The sequence below is a fragment of the Sarcophilus harrisii genome, chromosome 2 (assembly GCF_902635505.1).
Source record: "Sarcophilus harrisii chromosome 2, mSarHar1.11, whole genome shotgun sequence".
NCBI lineage: Eukaryota > Metazoa > Chordata > Mammalia > Dasyuromorphia > Dasyuridae > Sarcophilus > Sarcophilus harrisii.
Genome location: NC_045427.1, coordinates 346346321 through 346365512, shown reverse-complemented (window position 1 = coordinate 346365512; position 19192 = coordinate 346346321). Strand labels below are relative to the sequence as shown.

The following is a 19192-nucleotide window of genomic DNA, read 5'->3' as shown; positions in this document are numbered from 1 at the left end:
CAAACAGATTTAAGAGTGTTTTGGTGATCTAACTTACAGATATTGTAAACCTTTATTAAAAATAAAAACATCAAGTATCAAAATTAAGTTTGTAATTTTTATATTATGCTAAGCATATTCCAAATCAGGATCTATTTCATCTACAGAGTCAACAACATTTGTAAAATAAATTAAATATAAATATTCATATTATAATAAGCATGGATTGTTTTTTAAAATTCTTATAGAATGTCCTGCATAAAATATTTGTAATTATAATTTTATATTTAGATTTTTTTATAATTATAGGTAGATACAATTTTATGTTTTATAATTATGTAATAGAAATTTTAATGGCGGGCTCTTTTGGATAAAAGAAAACTTTTATTGTAATCATTTAATCATTCTAAAAGAATAGTATAAGTATATTAGATTACTCTGGGGGTTAACAGGTTTTTTGTTGTTGTTGACAACAAAAATATTGGGAACTGTTGAATTAGAGGAATTTTTCTTGAGTCTGACTTACAGAATCAATTCTCTCGTGCAAAACATTTTCAGATTGTATTGTTTTTATCATTAAAACTTTAAAAAAGAGCCCATTTCAAAATCATCATATAAAACTCAGAAAAGAGACAAAGAAAGAACAATTGTGAATATACCTGTGCATTCGCTGTATACATCATATTAAAATTGTCTAGCACATGCCTGGTGCATAGGTTTCAGAAAGTTTGTTATTTTTTTCCCCTAATATTACTTAATTCTTTCAATTAAGACAATCCTTGTTGACGACATAATTTTGTCAGATGATGTAATTATAGCCTATATCTTTTATATATATATATATATATATATATATATATACACACACACATGTAAACTTTTTAGATCCATGTATAACAATCCTTACAGGACATATAACATTTTAATAATTCATAGATGTAATTTTAGTCAATGTTAGAGCGTAACTTCACCTGCTTTTTTTTTCCAGAAATGGCACTAGATAAAAGTAAATAAAGAATTTGTGCTCAAATCAGAGTAATGGCCAAGTTGATAGCTTCTCCTGGCAAATGCTTCTGCCCACCTGGTGGCCAAATGTATAAATATTGATGGCAGTTTTAGTACTTATTGAATACTTACTTTAATTGACTACACTCTCTAGTTATTTAAATTAAGACATAGGGGACAGTAGAGAAGATGGAAGTATGAATAATGATAACTTTAGAGGGGGAAACTGGAAATACAAATAACAAAAGTTACAAGTTACAGGGAACTTTTAATTTATGTAAAGAAGAATACAAATCAACCTACATTCCTTGTACATTTGTGTCCAACTCTTCATGATCTCATGGACCATACTATTTAGGGGTTTTTCTCTGTAAATATATTAGAGTGGCTTGCCATTTCTTCAGTGGATTAAAGTATAAAGAAGTTAAGTGACTTCCCCAAGGCTATATAATGGGGTGTCTGAAATCAGATTTGAACTCATGTCTTCTTGATTCCAGGCCCAGTACTTGATCTACTGAGACATTTAGCTACCCTCCATTTTAAAATTAAATCTTTAGGTATTATATAGATTTTATTTAAATGCTTCTTGCATCTATTTATTTTATTCTCTATCTTCTACTAGGGTCAGATCACATATAAAGTACTTTTCTTTATTTGCCCGAATATGATATATATTTTAAGTCTTGGTCTTCTGTTGTTTGGCAAACCACTTTGTAGTCTTCCTGTTCATGGTTTTTTAGAATTTTGACTTTATCATCTTTATTTCCTTCCAGAGTGAAGAATCCCAAACTACTCAAATTTATTATTTTGGTTATTTTAGTTTTTCTTCTTTTGATGAAGAACCTTTGTAAAGGTGGTGTTCCTAGGAATCTTTCTCATCTCGAGCCGGTGGTTGGTGGGGTTTGTTTATGGATTGTTCAAAGGATCCTCACCCTTTGTACTGGCTCCTCCCTGTGTCTGGAATGTACTCTTTTCCTCATCATTAGTTTCCTTCAGAGCTCTAGGAACTTTCACTTGGGTGGTCCCCTGGCCTTAGCACATAACAATTGCTTACTAAATGTTTGTTGCTTGCTGAAGGAATGCTCTGAATTAAGGGCTGATGTGACTTGGCTTCAGCTATGTAACTTTCGAAATATTGGCAGCTTTCTTCCCTGGGTAGACAAAGAGCTCTATCTCTGGATGCCCGGGGAAAAGCCTCCCTTCTGTGGGCCTCACAGCAGTTGGGGAATTTGGTGAGCAGGAATGGATGAATATGAATAAAGCACTTATTTAGCACTTATTCTGTGTAAAGTCCTAAAAGCTGAAGGTGTCAAGAGAAAAGGCCATCCTTGCTCTTTAATCTCACATTTTAATGGAAAACATTATAGGTGGAAGGCTCAATTAAGAGCCAAATTCGACGGACTGGTTCCTATGGTTTTTTAATGCTATATCCCCTGATAAAATTACATTGAACCAGATTTTGGTGAGAACATTCTTTTGACTGGGGTCAGTGGGCTGGAAGCAGTGTTACTGAGGCTGTGAAGCTGGGGATATGAAGGTAGGAGGGAGATGGTCAAGATGGAGGCGGTCACTTCGGAGGGATTGCCTATCTTGGGGGCTTGTTGGATATGGCTGCCCCTTCCCCACTGGAGCCACCTCTCAGGTGGATGGTCACGAGATCTCCTGCACATTGCTATCCCCTGCACATTGCTATCCCCAGACTGATGTTCCAAATCCCAGAAGACGTGACTAACGTGGTGTGGGGGTGGTTCTCCGTACTCCTAAACTAAAGGGGATAAAGTGGTTTATATTTTGTACCATGGTTCTTTCCTGCACGCCACATATTTTCTTGCAGCCTCGAGTAACACTACAAGTGCCCTCGGCGCTTAAGCTTCCCTTGAGCTTCCGTTATAATTGGCGCCAGGCCAAAGCTACTCGGCTTTTTCGGTCTCACAAGCCAAGAGCATCCTCAATAAATGCTTCTCTCTTTCCCCTTTTTAGACTAGCTGGGCGGTCCCGCCCCCGCCACCACACCCAAGATGGCGGGCGCAGCCGGCTGACTCCAAGATGGCCGTTTTCCCTGCCAGCTCCTCCCCTCGTTTTTCACTTCTGGAAGCCGGAGTGAGCTCCGGCTTTGGTCCTTGTGACGTAGATGCGCCTGCGCCGTCATTGGTCGCAGTGGCGGCGCTTACGCTTTGCCGCCGCCATGCGGCTCCTTCAGCTGTGGCCTTTTTTGCTGGGGACTTTGGGGCCTGCGATCCTTGGCCAGGCCGGTGAGTCTTGACGGAGAGCTGGGCGGGGACTGGGGATGGGAATTAGTTTGTCTGCGGGAGGGAGGGCAGCGGTCTGGCGCCGGGGTCCGTGCTCTCGCGTCCTCTTGTTCCTGGGCAGGAGCCGGTGGGCGGCGGGAGGTATACTTAGGGCCGAGCCTGATTAGGGCATTTCCGCTGACCTCAGTTTCTCCGAATGTCCAATGAGGGCTAAGGACTGGAGGGCTCTAGGACCCTGCCTACGGGAGTGAGGGGAAGGGGCGGGGGGCGGGGGCGGTGCTGGAGCTGGGGATGGAATTACCCTTTCGGTCTTTATCCCAAGCTCTGGCTGCGCAAGGTCTCTGATCATTTAAAAGCTTCAGTTTCAGTTTTAAAATTGAAAGCTTAGGGAAGTTTGGATAGGTAAGCCTTAAGGTTACTCCTACCTGGAAAGGTGATTTTTAATCACTTGTGAGACTCGTTGACATATTTTTATCATTTTTCCAAAGAGAAATCTTTAAAATCTGTAAAATAGGATGTGAGGATTGGAATAGGTGATCTCTGATTTCTTCTAGTTTCTGTATTCTATGATCTATGAATCTTCTGAGATACCAAGTTACTACTTGGAGACTCTTGATATTTCTGTATTTGTCCCCTTGACCAAAGAGAATGGAAACTCTTCCTACAGTAGAAACTTTGCACTGATGCAGAAGAGCAATTCCTCTGTAACTTCCTTCACCCCTGCCACTGGGCAACTTATTTTAGAGAAATATTTGATATTCTGAAAGATTAAGTGACTTGCTCATGGCACTCAAATAATATGTGACAGAGGTAGGACTTGATGTCAGGTGTTCTGGACTCCAGCATTTAAAACATTCAGTACTGGTAATAATAATATGAAAATCATTTTAACCAGGGTGAAATATATATATTCCCAGTGCTTTAGTATAAATGAATCTCGCAGCAAAGCCCCTCCTTAATAGCAGACCTTGGATAGCTAGAGTTATTTTCAAAAAGTGCAAAAACAGTTTATAATTCTCAACTATAGAATGTACTTGTTTTTTATTTTTTTATTTTTTTATTTAATAGCCTTTTTTTTTTTTACAGGATATATGCATGGGTAACTTTACAGCATTAACAATTGCCAAACCTTTTGTTTCAATTTTTCACCTCTTACCCCCCACCTTCTCCCCCAGATGGCAGGATGACCAGTAGATGTTAAGTACATTAAAATATAAATTAGATACACAATAAGTATACATGACCAAAACGTTATTTTGCTGTACAAAAAGAATCAGACTCTGAAATATTGTACAATTAGCTTGTGAAGGAAATCAAAAATGCAGGTGGGCATAAATATAGGGATTGGGAATTCAATGTAATGGTTTTTAGTCATCTCCCAGAGTTCTTTCTCTGGGCGTAGCTGGTTCAGTTCATTACTGCTCCATTGGAAATGATTTGGTTGATCTCGTTGCTGAGGATGGCCAGGTCCATCAGAACTGGTCATCATATAGTATTGTTGTTGAAGTATATAATGATCTCCTGGTCCTGCTCATTTCACTCAGCATCAGTTCGTGTAAGTCTCTCCAGGCCTTTCTGAAATCATCCTGTTGGTCATTTCTTACAGAACAGTAATATTCCATAATATTCATACACCACAATTTATTCAGCCATTCTCCAACTGATGGACATCCATAGACTGTACTTGTTTATGGTTAATGATTATCTAGTGGGAATTTAGGCAAAATTAAATGCTCTCAGAAAAAATCTATTGCTTTCACCCTAGGAGGGAGATGAGCAGATTTAAGCCCATATCAGAATGGAATTTGAAAAAATTTTTTAACCATCCAAGTCCTCTGAGAACTAGTACTAGAGATGAGACATGATGTATAGAAGCTGTGAAATGTCAGCATCTTTTGTTGGTTTCCCTCTGCCTCCCCAAATGAATTTTTTTAAAAATTTTATTTATTTATTTATTTTTATTTAATAGCCTTTTATTTACAGGTTATATGTATGAGTAACTTTACAGCATTAACAATTGCCAAACCTCTTGTTCCAATTTTTCACCTCTTACCCCCCACCCCCTTCCCCAGATGGCAGGATGACCAGTAGATGTTAAATATATTAAAATATAAATTAGATACACAATGAGTATACATGACCAAACCGTTATTTTGCTGTACAAAAAGAATCAGACTCTGAAATATTGTACAATTAGCTTGTGAAGGAAATCAAAAATGCAGGTGGGCATAAATATAGGGATTGGGATTTCAATGTAATGGTTTTTAGTCATCACCCAGAGTTCTTTGGGCGTAGCTGGTTCAGTTCATTACTGCTCCATTGGAAATGATTTGGTTGATCTCATTGCTGAGGATGGCAAGTCCATCAGAACTGGTCATCATATAGTGTTGTTGTTGAAGTATATAATGATCTCCTGGTCCTGCTCCAAATGAATTTTTTTTTTTTGTGCTTCGTTAATATAAAGGAACTTAGCAGAACCTGGTGATTGTATATATTTGTTACATGGGGCTCAATCTTTTTAAATTCAGAGAAGCTCATTATCAGAAGGTTGAACACAGCAAGAATGTTCACCTACAGCAAATCGTGAAGTTTAAGATTCTACACTAATGGAATTTTAGATCCTTTAGATGTGAAGAAGGCAAAATAGGATTTAGAAGAAAGTATTTTTTAATTTTTATTTTATTAGCCTTTTATTTGCAGGTTATATGTATGGGTAACTTTACAGCATTGACAATTGCCAAACCTCTTGTTCCAATTTTTCCCCTCCTTTCCCTCACCCCCTCCCCAAGATGGCAGGATAACCAGTAGATGTTATATTTGATGCTTAAAATAACCCTTTGAGGTAGCTGCTGTTTATTGCCATAGTATAGATGAGGAAACAGTGAGATAGGTTAAATGATTTGCCTGGCTCTACAATTAGTATCTGAAGCAGGTTTTGAATGTAGTTTCCATGACTCCAAGTCTAGCACTCTATCCATTATAACAAATATAAATATATATGAAAATCATTTATTTTAAATTATATATTCATTACAAATATACCTTTTTGTTGTTGCAGAGGGAAGTGAAGGCTCATTGTCTGAACAGCAGGGACATACTGAAACTGAACTACCTCTCAGTCCAGATACTGTCCATTTAACTAATGAAGAACATGGATTTGGGCAGACAGAACAGCACAACACTGGAAAAGTATCTTATGCAACCCTGAGAGATGAAGTGGATGGTGATCATTTAATGTCTGTGATTCCAGGAGAAGCAAAAGACCTCAATACTGGCAGTTGTGATGCTGGAGTTGAAGGCTCTAGATGTAATATCCGAGAGAGCCTTTTTTCTCTTATTGGGTCTGAAGCAAATATTCCTGATAAAGGAGAAGAATATAATTTGGTTCTTGAAGCTGTGCCTACAAGTCCACCACCTAAAGAGGACTCTAATAGTACAGAGAATGTAAAAAGCCCAAAGGTGAATTGTGAGGAAAGAAATGTTACTGGCTTAGAAAGTTTCACTTTACAAATTCTAAATGCATCACAGGTAAGTACATATTTTTCAAGCATTTATTTTGGTTCTCTTGACAAGTACTTATGAAGAAAGTAGTATTTGGTAATTGCACCTGTGTACATATAAAGAAGGAATGACTGAAATTTCTTTTTGAATCTAGATTATGCTGGTGGGTAACAGTTAAGTAAAGAGAACACAAAGACAAAAAAGTCCCCTGTTCTCTGAATCTAGTCATTTTAAGACAAAACAAGATAAGATAAGTATTATCAGGGATAGAGTTAAGTCTAACTTTTTATTTTAAAAAAAGAGAAAACTGAGGCTTGGAGAGGTTTAGTGACTTGCCCAAGATGATGATGTAATAAGTAGCAAAGATGGGATTTATCTCCATGGACAAGTTTTCTTTTCATTATATCATGATCTATCTGTCCAAAATTATAGAGAAATTATCAGTGTCAGAATTTTTCTGTGAATAAATATACTGTTCTCTTTGAAGTTATTAAATTTTTTTTGAAATATTTATAGCTCCTTCACATTATTAGTAAATGATTTTTATGAATTGCTGTGTTAAAAGGATTTGCCATCAAATACTTTTTGGGGCTGCGAGGTGATGCAATGGATAGAGCACCAGCCCTGAAATCAGGAGGACCTGAGTTCAAATCTGGGCTTCCTGGGCTTCAGATACTTAACACTTCCTAGCTGTGTGACCCTGGGCAAATCATTTAATCCCAATTGCCTCAGGGAAAAAAAAAGTATTTGTCATCTAGTTAGCCATCTAGAATGAGTCTTTCCGTATCAGCTGTACAGATATAGTTTATCATTGATTTAGTATTTGAAGCATTTAGTATTTAGTATTTAACTTGATCTGTTGGAGTTTGAGCACAGAGAGATTTACCTTCATATCACAAGGCATAAGAAAATATCTTTAGTGAAGCCCTGAATTCTTTACATTTTTATGAAGCATTATTCTGTGCCATTATTCTCTGGAGGAATAACTAACATATAACTAAATAAAGCTATAAGGAGTTTTTATTTTTCATAGGTTATCAGAACTGCTAGTTAGTTCATAATAGGGGGTAAGATTATTTAAGATTATTGTTGAGATCTTAAGTTATTGGTGAGTCTAGATATGTGAAGGTTTATAATGCTACAGAGAAAATCAGCTTTATATCAGTTTATGAGTTCACATAAGAATTTGTAATTTTGGTGTTGTTAAAACAAAGTTAAGAGTTACATATATTGAAGTAAACTCAAATTCTGAAGATGGGTAAGATGTATTAGAAAGTATGTGGCTCCATTTTTCCACTGAGTCAGTAATGATATCATATTCTAACTGCTTCATTCATGAAGAAATTCAATTTTATTTCCTGATTCATATAAAGTGGCTAAAAGAGAAGAGTGCAGAGTGGATTCTGATGGGATTTCATTGTTGGTTATCTAAACGATTATAGGGCTCCTGGGCTGGACCAAATGTTCATCAAAAGAATCATTAGTAAGATCATCACCATCTCCATCCACAATAGCTCAGATTGAGAATTGATAAGATGAACATTAATTATGGTGGTTAAGATGACTCAGTCTGAAAGTCAATGCTTATATAGTCATGACCCCTGAAAATAGATATTGGATTTATGCAAAATTCCAAAATAACTGCATTTGCTACAAGAGAATTATAAGAAGGCTTAAAAGGAAGATATTTATAACATTTGCCCTCTACAACAAATCTTTCTTACCAAATCCTTAAACACATGTGGTTTTTTTTCCCCTAGTTAATCAGTTACTTAGCATATAGTAAGTATTTGCTATGTACTAGTCACTATGCTCAGTATTGGAATTACAAAGGATAGAAACATGTCTGTTCTTCCAAGGAGCTCACAGTTTAATGGAGGAGATAACTCAAAAATAGTTTTGTTCTAACAAGGGATAGCATATACATACATACATACATACATACATATATATATATATATATATATATATATACACACATATATACACAAAACAATTTATACAAGACAAACAAGAAATAAGGAACTAAGATTAAATTAAACTAAATTAAATTAAAAAAAAATAAAGATCAATTAAACTTTGCAAAAAGGCAGAGCCAGGAGACTGAGATGAAGAGGGAGTTCTAGATATGTAGAATGGCCAGTGAAAATTGTAAGCAGTATGGCTAATGAGAGAGTCTTGCTAACATAACTCAGAAAGCTTGACATATATTAAATTTTTTTTTTTCCTTGGAACTTAGTGCTTCAGTTTGATATGGGATTTTATGATGTTTCTTTTGGACATGCTGTATACTTTGATGCCTATATCTTGTCACTTTTTAATTCATAATTGGTGCCTTGTATTCAAAGGTAAGATGAAGCTGCTAGATGGGGCAGTGAATGGAGAGTAAGACTTGGAATCAGCAAGTTCTGAGTTAAATTTTAGCCTCTCTGCTTACTAGTAGAATGACTGTGGAGTTACGTAGTCTGTGCCAAATGTGGATATTAATAACAGGATTGTTATGAAGACAAAATTCTTTGCAAACCTTAAAACAATATATAAATGTTAACCATTAACAATAAGTAAAGCTCAGATACCACTTCCTCTAAGAGGCCCTTCTTGATACCTCCAGTTATCATGGCTGTCTTCCTCTGGAAATCACTTTGTATATCTTTGGTTGTATCCCCCCAGTGGAATGTAAACTCCTTGAAGGAAAGGAGTGTGATTTTGTCTTTGTACTGCAAGTGCTTTTAATTAACAAACACATATGTTTTCTCTTGTCATAGGACCTGATGGAATTTTTAAACCCAAATAGCAGTGACTGTACATTAGTCTTATTTTATACCCCTTGGTGTCGCTTTTCTGCCAGTCTGGCTCCACATTTCAATTCTTTACCACGAGCATTTCCATCTCTTCATTTTTTGGCACTGGATGCTTCTCAGCACAGCAGGTATTCTTTTATCAAGTGCTTTTTTTATACTTTATGACTTAAGTTGCTTGTAAAAGACTGCCTTAGCTATAACTTCAAGATTTGCTTCAAAAGTAATAGGGGATTGTAAATTAAAATCTCCCACTTCACCTTGCATCTCTCCCTCTAAAAAAAAATTGGTTATAATGACTACATATATTATCTGATTAAGGATAAAAAAAGAAGAAATTGGGTATAAGTTCCAGCTTAAGATAAGTATAGTGACAAATCAGTTTATATTTTTTGGTTGGGATTTGTGAATTAATTAGCGTAGGAAACTTCTGGTTGAGGAATACCCTCCACCAAAGCAGATCAGTAATTAGTCTTAGAGTTGCCTGGAGCATTGTAAAACTAAAATATGTTTTTAGGATCGCAGTAGTGTCAGAGGTAGGATTTAAATCTATGTTAAATTGACTCTGAGTTAGGCTGTTTCTCATCTTAATATTGAAGGTTGTTAAATATTGAAATGCTTTATTAAGAGAGATGGGTTTTTTTTCTGAAGCCTTTTAAAGCTGTAATTTCTCATCTGTATGCTATCCTCTTAAGTTCCTTCAAGGCCTGAATTTAAGAAATAATTAGAAATGTGGTATTTGAAAAATTTAAGTTAAAAATATATATATTCTGCCCCTTTCTCCCTAATGGCTTTATGCCTCTGATTTTTTTCAAATAACAAAATATTCAAACTGCTCTTAATATTCAGTGAATTTTTAACTTAATAAAATACATGACTTGTTCAAGTATTAATGTCTTTTCCCTTAAGTTAATAATTTTTAAAAATAAAATTGTTATTTCATTAATATAGGGAATCTCCTGGTGAGGAAACTTCTTCCATCAGCAATAGTTGCCAGCAGACCCTGTGAACTTAAGTGACTTTTCTGCTTAGGGTTACATAGCCAAGGGATAGCATTAGATAAAAGCCTTAAATCCAGTTCTTCCTGACATGTAGGTTGGCATGATAACTCACATTTATATAATTCTTTTAAGTTTTTTTTAAAGTGTTCTGAAGCCTCAGGTCTTTAAGGTATACGTATAATGAAATTTTAGATACAATAAAACCTTATTAATTTGTACTATACTAGTTCTGAATATATTATTATTTAGCTTGGGCTGATGATTATCTTATACTATGAATGAAGAAATCCCTTTTATTTTAAATAATAGAATAAACAAAAATGGAATTTGAATATCTGACTTTGAAAGATTAACTATTTTTGAAAAGTTTGCATTAGCTTATGTGTACAAATCTTACTGGGTCTGTGCCTGCAGTAAATGCACTATGATAGGATTGGGGAATATAAAATTTAGATAACATATTATTTGCCTTTGTGAATCTTTTCTAATAGGTGGATAAAAAATAAAGCACAACAATACAAGAAAAATACTTGAGAAAGATGGGATACAAATGCAATGGGGATCAGACAATATGTCATAAAATTTTATTCTGAGTGTTTTATAAATGATAGATTTAAGAGTTAGGGAGACTTCACTGATCATCTAACTCCGAAATATCAAACTCTAAAATGGCCAGCAAAACTTCTAAGTGAGGCCTGAATTGAATTAAAACATAATTGGGAAATGTTAATTTGTGGTTTTCTGAATATGTGACCTATAGGAATCTGTTTCTAATTGAGTATGACACCACTGATTTAGTTTAATCTACCCCATTTTACAAGATGAGGAAATAAAAGCATAGAGAATTTAGTGATGTGTCCCGTGTCATAAGGTAGGCAATGAGGCACATAACCTTTGCCCACAAAATCTTAATACTTGCATAAATTTTAGAGAGGTTATTGATTGGTACATTGGTAAAGAAATAATTTGCAGTGATAAAGTTCCTCATTGGGAATTTGTAATGGGCTGAAGCTCGAGTTGATGCACTGAGGTCCCAAGCATATGAGGCTAAATAGCAATTGGATGATACTCTATTAATATATGCATGGAGAAAGAATGGCCCCGCCCACTCTCTGCAAGTTTTGATGTGTTGTATAGGAAATGACGTAGGGACGATTTTGGTGGGTAGAGAGAGAGAGAGAGAGAGGCAGGAAGAGAGGAGAGAGGTTGCTGGTCTGGTGCGTGTGGCGACTGCTCTCACTTCTTATCGCCATCCCCCTTCGCCTCCAAAAAGAATAAAGATCGAGGATTTTCCCTTAACCTGAATTCCTGACTCTGGCTGATTCTAAAATACGTGGTCATCACAGGAGTTCCCTAAAAGAATATAAAACTAGGATCTTTACTTGATAATTTTTTTTTTTTGAAGTTATTTCAAGTAACTGTCTGACTAGAAAGTGAAGAAAGTAAATTTTTTTGAAACTTCTGTAATAAGGTTTTTTACTAACTCATTAAGCTTTTTAATAATTGACCTGGTTTTTAGTGAGCAGTACAGAAGTGCAATGTACTTCACTATTTCATTGGCAATTCTGAATAATTGTGAATGAATTAGTTTGTTTCAGTACCTTTAGATGTAGTATTTTCATATCTTTTGTTGACTCTTGACCAGTCTAATTATTTGACATAAACTGGCTTTAATGGTACTTGGGAAAATTACATGTCTGAGCCCTAAGACATTGCTCACTGAAGAGTTTGGAGTTCCATGCTTTAGTATATTGCTAATTGCTTATAGTTACTAAATTCTGCAAGGATTAATGCTTGTAACTGACAGCTTCAGCAGTCAAGAAGACACAGTGATGAGTTTGATAATCAGTACATGTGGGCATTTATATGATACTTAAGTTGTGACTGCTGTAGCTGTACCTATAGAACCTATAAATTGAATAGAATAAATTTCTTTTGATCAGAGGAAGTTAAATCTGCTTTTTTTGGGAGGGGGATTGGAGTGAGGTGAAGGTAGGTCTGTGGATTCATTATAGGGAATTCCAGGTGAGGAAAATGCTACCTAGAGATTAATACTTAATTTGTAATTTGCTCATAGTCAAGTGAACAAACATTTATTAAATAATTACTATGTTTCAAGTACTTTGTTTTTGTTAAAGCTGGGTAAACCGAGAAAGAAAGGAAAAAACAGTTTCTATCTTCAAGGAGCTTATAATCTAATTGTCACACATCTAATGTGTTTCAGAGACAACTTGAACCCAAGTCTTTCTCTTTATCCATCACTTCAGAGATGTCAGATACGTGGCTCACAAACACTCTTTGAGTGTGGCCTCAGATTAAAATGTAATTGGGAAATGCTTAACAATATAAATAGAAATATAGTAAAATATAGATTATGTTTAGGTGGTTTTCTAATTCAGGATGAATCTGTAGAGATCCTTATGTAGGTTTTAGTAACTCCCATTTCTGTTTGGATTTGATGCCACTTGCACTAACCTTTTCCCTCTCCTCTTTTTTTTAACATTAAATACTTGAGATTTTATACTTCTTTTTTTTTTAAATAGTCTGTCTACCAGATTTGGCACTGTGGCTGTTCCCAACATCCTGCTATTTCAAGGAGCCAAACCAATGGCGAGATTTAATCATACAGATCGGACATTGGAAACTCTAAAAGCCTTCATTTTTAATCAAACAGGTATGTAAGAAGAAGATACTCTAGATGAATATCTGTAATGACTTTAATGGTTTCTGCCTCCTTTGTTCAAACCACATTTCCTTTTTAAAAAAATTTGTAGCTTTGTTGAATTATTTCTCTAAAACATTGTTTTCGAATCCTTTAAATCCTTTAAAATCCTTTAAATCCTTTAAAAATTAATTTTTTTTTGTTCAAATACCTTGTATTTTGGTTGCTTCCTAAGTCTTCCTTTTACAGACAAGATGTGAGGGACATAGATCTAATATAAAGCTCCTATATCCTAGAACAGAATTTTTTTAAACTTTTTCCATTTGTGCATCCTTTTTGTCAGAGATTTTTACATTTCCCTGGATATATAGATATAAAAAATATATAAATATATATATATATATATATTTTTTTTTTTTTTTTTCTTTTTAACTAATTTACTACTAATAAATTATAATTTCGTGCCCTATTCAGTTACAAGATCCCATATGGAATCACGACAGATAGTTTGATAAAGCTGGATCCCAGAGCAGTGTTCATTTACTAAACTTCAGTGTCTGTGCATGAGGGTGTCTCAAAAGTTGTAGTACACTTTTAAGCAATTAAAGCTTAAAGATTGGGTAGGAACCATTGTAGGAATAGTACAGCTGAACTCTCCTCATTAAATTCCTCCAAACAAATCAGTAATTGATCATTTCTTGGTGACATTGAAATGATTTGCTGTTTTCAGCTTGATGATTATAAAGGCCACCCATTTGTGGGTAGTTGGTATGACTGACTGACTGTTCTTAACCTTGAGTTATAACTTCCAGATCATATCCTGATTACTCTCAACCTTATCTATGTGGCTTTTGGTGTTTCTCAGTTCATTTCTTCACTGGGATCCAGTTGTAAGTCCCTTACTTGTAAGAATTTTTAAATGTGCAGGACACTGATCATACTGTTAGAAGTTCCATTACATTACACTTTCTCTATCCTAACCTCCCTTACATGCCAGTTTTCCAGAAGATAAACTTATTCTTTAATTCAGAATTTTCTTCTTTAACCTGTCCCCTGCCATTAATCCAATAGCAATTTCAGTGTATATGTTGATGAGTCTTTTAATACGTGACTTTGCATTTTCTCTGATATTACAACCTTAATGACTCCACTGGGGCCACTCACTGGCATAGCCGTACTTTAGACCCCGTTGTCTCATGGAGTTCAAACACATCCAAGAAGCTGTCTCTTATCCTTCTACTTCCCATACATTAATGCCTGCTGAATCTGTTTTTGGTTGAGTGTATATCTCCTTATTTTTTTGCCTGCCTTGATGTTGTTAATCAGAAGCATACTGAACAAAATTATCTTTTCCATCTTTTCCATTTCATTTTATAGATGAGGCAAACAAGATTAAGTGACTTGCCCAAGATGATACAGCTAGTAACTTGAGTCTTCCCGACTCCAGGCCTGGTATTGTCTCCACAGCACCATCTATCTGCCAATTTTATATTCTAAACCTTTATTATATTTGTTTTATTCCTCTCCTTGGCAAAGAGATAAGGTGTTTCTGGTCAAAGTGGTATTTTGCTATTTTGATCTTTCTTTAGTGGTGACTTGTTTGCATTGGTTAAGCTTCCCTAAAAGAAAGTGATAGTTTGTATTTGATATCTTGGATGTTTTTTGTTCATTTTCCTTTTTTGTGTGTGTGTCAACAAACAGCTTGTTAAAATAGACTGGGTTTGAGTTGCCTCAACTCTAGGCCTAGCTCCTTTTCATTTTTATTCTAATTTGATATTGATAATGGTCTTTGTTCCAACAAGCTTAATGGTCTAATATAGTCAGCATTTAGAAATATCTTGTATAATGGTAAAGAGTTATTTTGTGTTGATAAAATGTTTCTTTTTTTTGCTCTGTTTTGATACTTGTTCTCTCCAGCGACTACTTTCTTTAATGTTTTATTTATTTATATAAAAATATATCTAATGTATTTTGAAAAAATTTTTAACATTTGTTTTTTAAATATTTTGCAGGCAATTTGATTTAGATTTATATATATACAGTCCTTAAAAATATATTTCAATAATAGTCATGTTTGAAAGAAAATAAACTAAAAAAAAAGTTTAAAAAAAGAATGCTTCTTTTTGCATTTAGACTAGTTTTATCTCTGGAGATGGATAGCATTTTTCATCTTAAATCCTTCAGAATTGTCTTGAATCACTATTACTGAGAATAGCTAAGTCATTCACAGTTAATCATTGTACGATATTGTTGCTAATTTTGTACTATTTCTCCTGAAGAAAATATTCATGATATCTAGTTCTGAGGCTTCTAGATAGTTTATAATTCTTTGGCTACTCACTTTTAAAAAATCATATGCCACATCTTTTTTTTTTTTTTTTTTTGTCTACTTAACCTTTATTGAAATCACTAAGTGTTGACTCATTTTAGTGAATTTTATTGACTTTGTTGAATTACTTCATCTTTTAATACTCTATACTAGGGACTGTTTTACTTTTACTTTTTGTCTTTTATTCCTATTGCCAAGCACAGTTCCTGGTACTTAGCAAACATTTTAAAAATTGTTTATCAGAAGTTAGCTTTATGGTGGTCTTTTAAATGGGAAATCTGATTAAAATTTTTTTTCTTTTATTTTTATTGATGCCTTTTAATATTAAATCACAATAATTTCCATTATATCCTCTCCCTCCTGCCTCAAGCATCTCCTTTTAATGAAGATTAAAAAAGAAAGAGAAAAAAAAATAAGTTTAGTATGTTTTTTCTATAGTATATATGTGGTATTCCATAGTTAGGTTCTCTCCCTCTGTAATAAAGAGAGGAAAGTGAGGAAGTTGTATTTTTTTTTTTTTTTTGACTTTACCCTTTTCTTCCATTTTATCTTTATTTTATTCTGAACTTAACAAATACCAAATAAAATGAATATTTTCATATATGTTGTGGAAAAAGAGGAAGACTGTACTTATTGCAGATCTCTTATGGAAAGCTTTTCTTTTAAATTATAAAATAGATTCAATATGTAACTTTCAAAGTTGTACTATATAGTTATGATCCCTACTAATCTTCTTGTTCATTTTTTGTTGGGGAAGGAGAATTTCTATTCCTAACTTTCCCATTATCATTACCATTAACTCTTTCCCCTCTCCCTGCAAAAAAACTCCCAACAAAAACCCTTGTAATAGATATGCAAGCTGAGCAAAAGGAATTCCCACGTAGAACATAACCAGAAATGTGTCTCATTCTGGTTTTTAAATTTATCATCTTAGAGAAGGTGGATTGTTAAGTCCAGGGTAGCTCCCTAGTGGCCTCAGGATCAGCCAGAGTTGGGATAAGTAAAAGTCCTTGGTCTTTAGGGGGAGAAGCAGGCAAACTGCCAGGAGTTTTGCCAAAAATCTCTTCTCCATTCTGGAGTCCAGAATTTCTACCTTTCTCCTGCCAGTCTGGCTTATCTCACCCTACCCTCTAATCCTTCCTATGATTTTCTTAATGCTAAACATTGAGCAAGCATCAATGGTGAGAAGAGCCATTTTTCCAAACATATGCTAATAGAGTCATTGTCTCATATGGAATAAGTAATTAGCCTTAAGTGCTCAGTTGTCTGATTCAAGTACACCTTTTCATAGTTTCAGCTCTTTACAGTGGATAGGAAAGATAATCATCAGTCCTCTGGAATCATGTTGGCCATTGCACTGCTTACAATGCATTTCAGAGATGTTTATATTTATAGTATTGTTACATAAATAAATAATTTTTCTGGTTCTGCTCCTTTCAGTTGTATCAGTTCATACAGGTATTCTCAGATTTCTCTGAAACTCTTTAGTAATTTCTTAAGGTACCATAATCAAATGGTACAATAAATACAAATTATGGTATATTCAATTATCTTTAGTTGATGTGCACGCTCTTGGTTTCTAGTTTTTTGCCACTTCAAAAAGAATGACTTTAAATATTTCTGTACTTTTTCTCCTTCTTTGATCTTTTTTGGAGTATTGCTTAATCAGAGTATATGCAAGTTAGTGATTTTTGAGGCATAGTTGCAAATTTCTTTCTAGCATGGTAGACATTTCTTATCAACAAGGTTCATTAATATCTCTTGTTTTCCTTGCACATTTGTTATCTTTGTCAATCTGATGGGTGAGATAGAACCTTAGAGTTGCCTTAATTTGATTTGGGGCAGCAGTGGATAAAGAATCAGACCTGGATTCAGGAGGACCTGAGTTCAAATGTGATCTCATATTCTTAACACTAATTGTGTGACCCTGGACAAGTCACTTAACCCTAGATTCCCTCTCAACAAAATCAAAATAGAATATAAGTTCCTAGGGAGTAGGTACTCTTGCTTTTCTCTTTATATCCCCAGCATATTGTTTTCATATAATAAGTGCTTAAAGATAAATGCTTTTTCATTGATTCATTTACGGGTGCCTTAAAGGTCAACTAATTTGACTGTCTCCCAATGCAGAAAATTTCCCTCTACCATATCCTTGATATTCTTATGCTTAGAAGTATAGATGGAAAGTCTGCAAACTCTCTACTATAGAAGTATAATATAAGTAAATTCTTTTGGCAAATTGTTTTTTTTTTTTTTTTTTAATATTTTATTTGCTCAGAAAGTGAAAAAGTGGTATTCTAGCTTTGAAAAGTTGAATAACTTTGTGCATAGATTCATTCACTAATTTTATGATGGAGAGAAGGTAAGTTACTTTAATGGGAGTTTTAAGAACCACAAAAACAGAAAAGGTTTTGTCTTTTTTTTTTTTTTAAACCTAGCCTTTCTTTTTTTATATATCTACTGAGTCCTTAGTGAAATTCAGTTGTTCATTTTTTTCCATCTTATCAAAATACTGACTCATTGATTTTACTTTCAGGGATAGAAGCCAAGAATGATGTGGTAGTGACTGAAGATGACCAAATAGGCCCTCTTCCGAGCACTTTGGTGAAAAGCGTGGATTGGTTGCTTGTATTTTCTTTGTTCTTTTTAATTAGTTTTATTATGTATGCTACTGTTCGGACTGAAAGTATTCGATGGCTAATTCCAGGACAAGAACATGAACATCCAGAGTAATAACAGACTGAAAGATGAAATTGGAAAGATTAGTCTTTGCTTTCAGAAATTTATGCTGAAATTCCATTGTTTTTCATGTATTGTATTTTAACTTAGATTAAAATAATTGTGCATTTGAGCTACCGAATGTGCAAAAAAAAATAAATCACACACTAGTGTTGTATACTAGTGTTTCAATAAACATGAAAAGATTCAGAAAAATTAATTGTTTTTATTTTTTAGTTATTGGACTTCATATTTCAAGGAACTCGTGTTTGATAAATCCAAAGATAACAACTTTTCGGTCAAGAACTCATTATTTGACCCCCCCCCCCAAAAAAAAAAAAGTTAGGAAAATTGGAAAACAGTCTAGCAGAAACTAGGTATGAACCTTTCACACTGTATACCAAAATAAGCTCAGAATGGTGCATAGATAGGCTATCATAAGCAAAATAATGTAGGATGGAAGAAATTGTGGATGGGGAAGCATTCATGACCAAAGGAGAGGTTCAAGAAGCTCATAGAAGGTAAAATGGATAATTTTGATTACATAAAATTAAAAAGATTTTGCACAAACAAAAGCAGTGTAGCTAAAATTAGAAGAAAAGCAGGAAACTGGCAAAAAATCTTTATATTATGCTTCTCTGGTTAAGGTCCCATTTCTAGAATACATATAATTGAACTGAGCCATTCCTCAGTTGATAAATTATCAGAGGATATTCAGGCAATTTTCAGAGAGAAGAAATTAATTTTCAATAGCTATATGAAAAAAATGCTTTATTAGAACATATTAATAATATGTATGTACATATATATTAATAAAGAAATGCAAAGTAAAATAATTTGGGTACCTCATACCCAGATTGGCTAAGATGATAGGAAAGGAAAATGGCAAGTGTTGGAGGGATATGGGAAAACAGGTACACTAATACAATGTTGCTGGAGCTGTGAACTAG

The 19192-nt window shown here is 34.4% G+C and overlaps 1 protein-coding gene across 2 annotated transcripts in view; it reads left to right on the top strand.

Moving 5' to 3' along the window:
* LOC100924962 (UPF0461 protein C5orf24 homolog) overlaps positions 1-18458 on the top strand; it is a 45526-nt gene extending 27068 nt beyond the window's left edge. The window contains exons 1-5 of one of the 2 annotated variants that reach the window (XM_003756454.4): positions 2952-3236; positions 6292-6761; positions 9500-9663; positions 13077-13207; positions 18061-18458. In XM_003756454.4, the coding sequence (XP_003756502.2) occupies positions 3116-3236; positions 6292-6761; positions 9500-9663; positions 13077-13207; positions 18061-18257 (1083 nt within the window). In that variant the 5' untranslated portion in view covers positions 2952-3115 and the 3' untranslated portion in view covers positions 18258-18458. Of the gene's footprint in view, positions 1-2951; positions 3237-6291; positions 6762-9499; positions 9664-13076; positions 13208-18060 lie in introns of those variants that run through there. The other variant, XM_023503603.2, reaches the window with a different exon arrangement.
* The last annotated feature ends 734 nt before the right edge of the window (positions 18459-19192 follow it).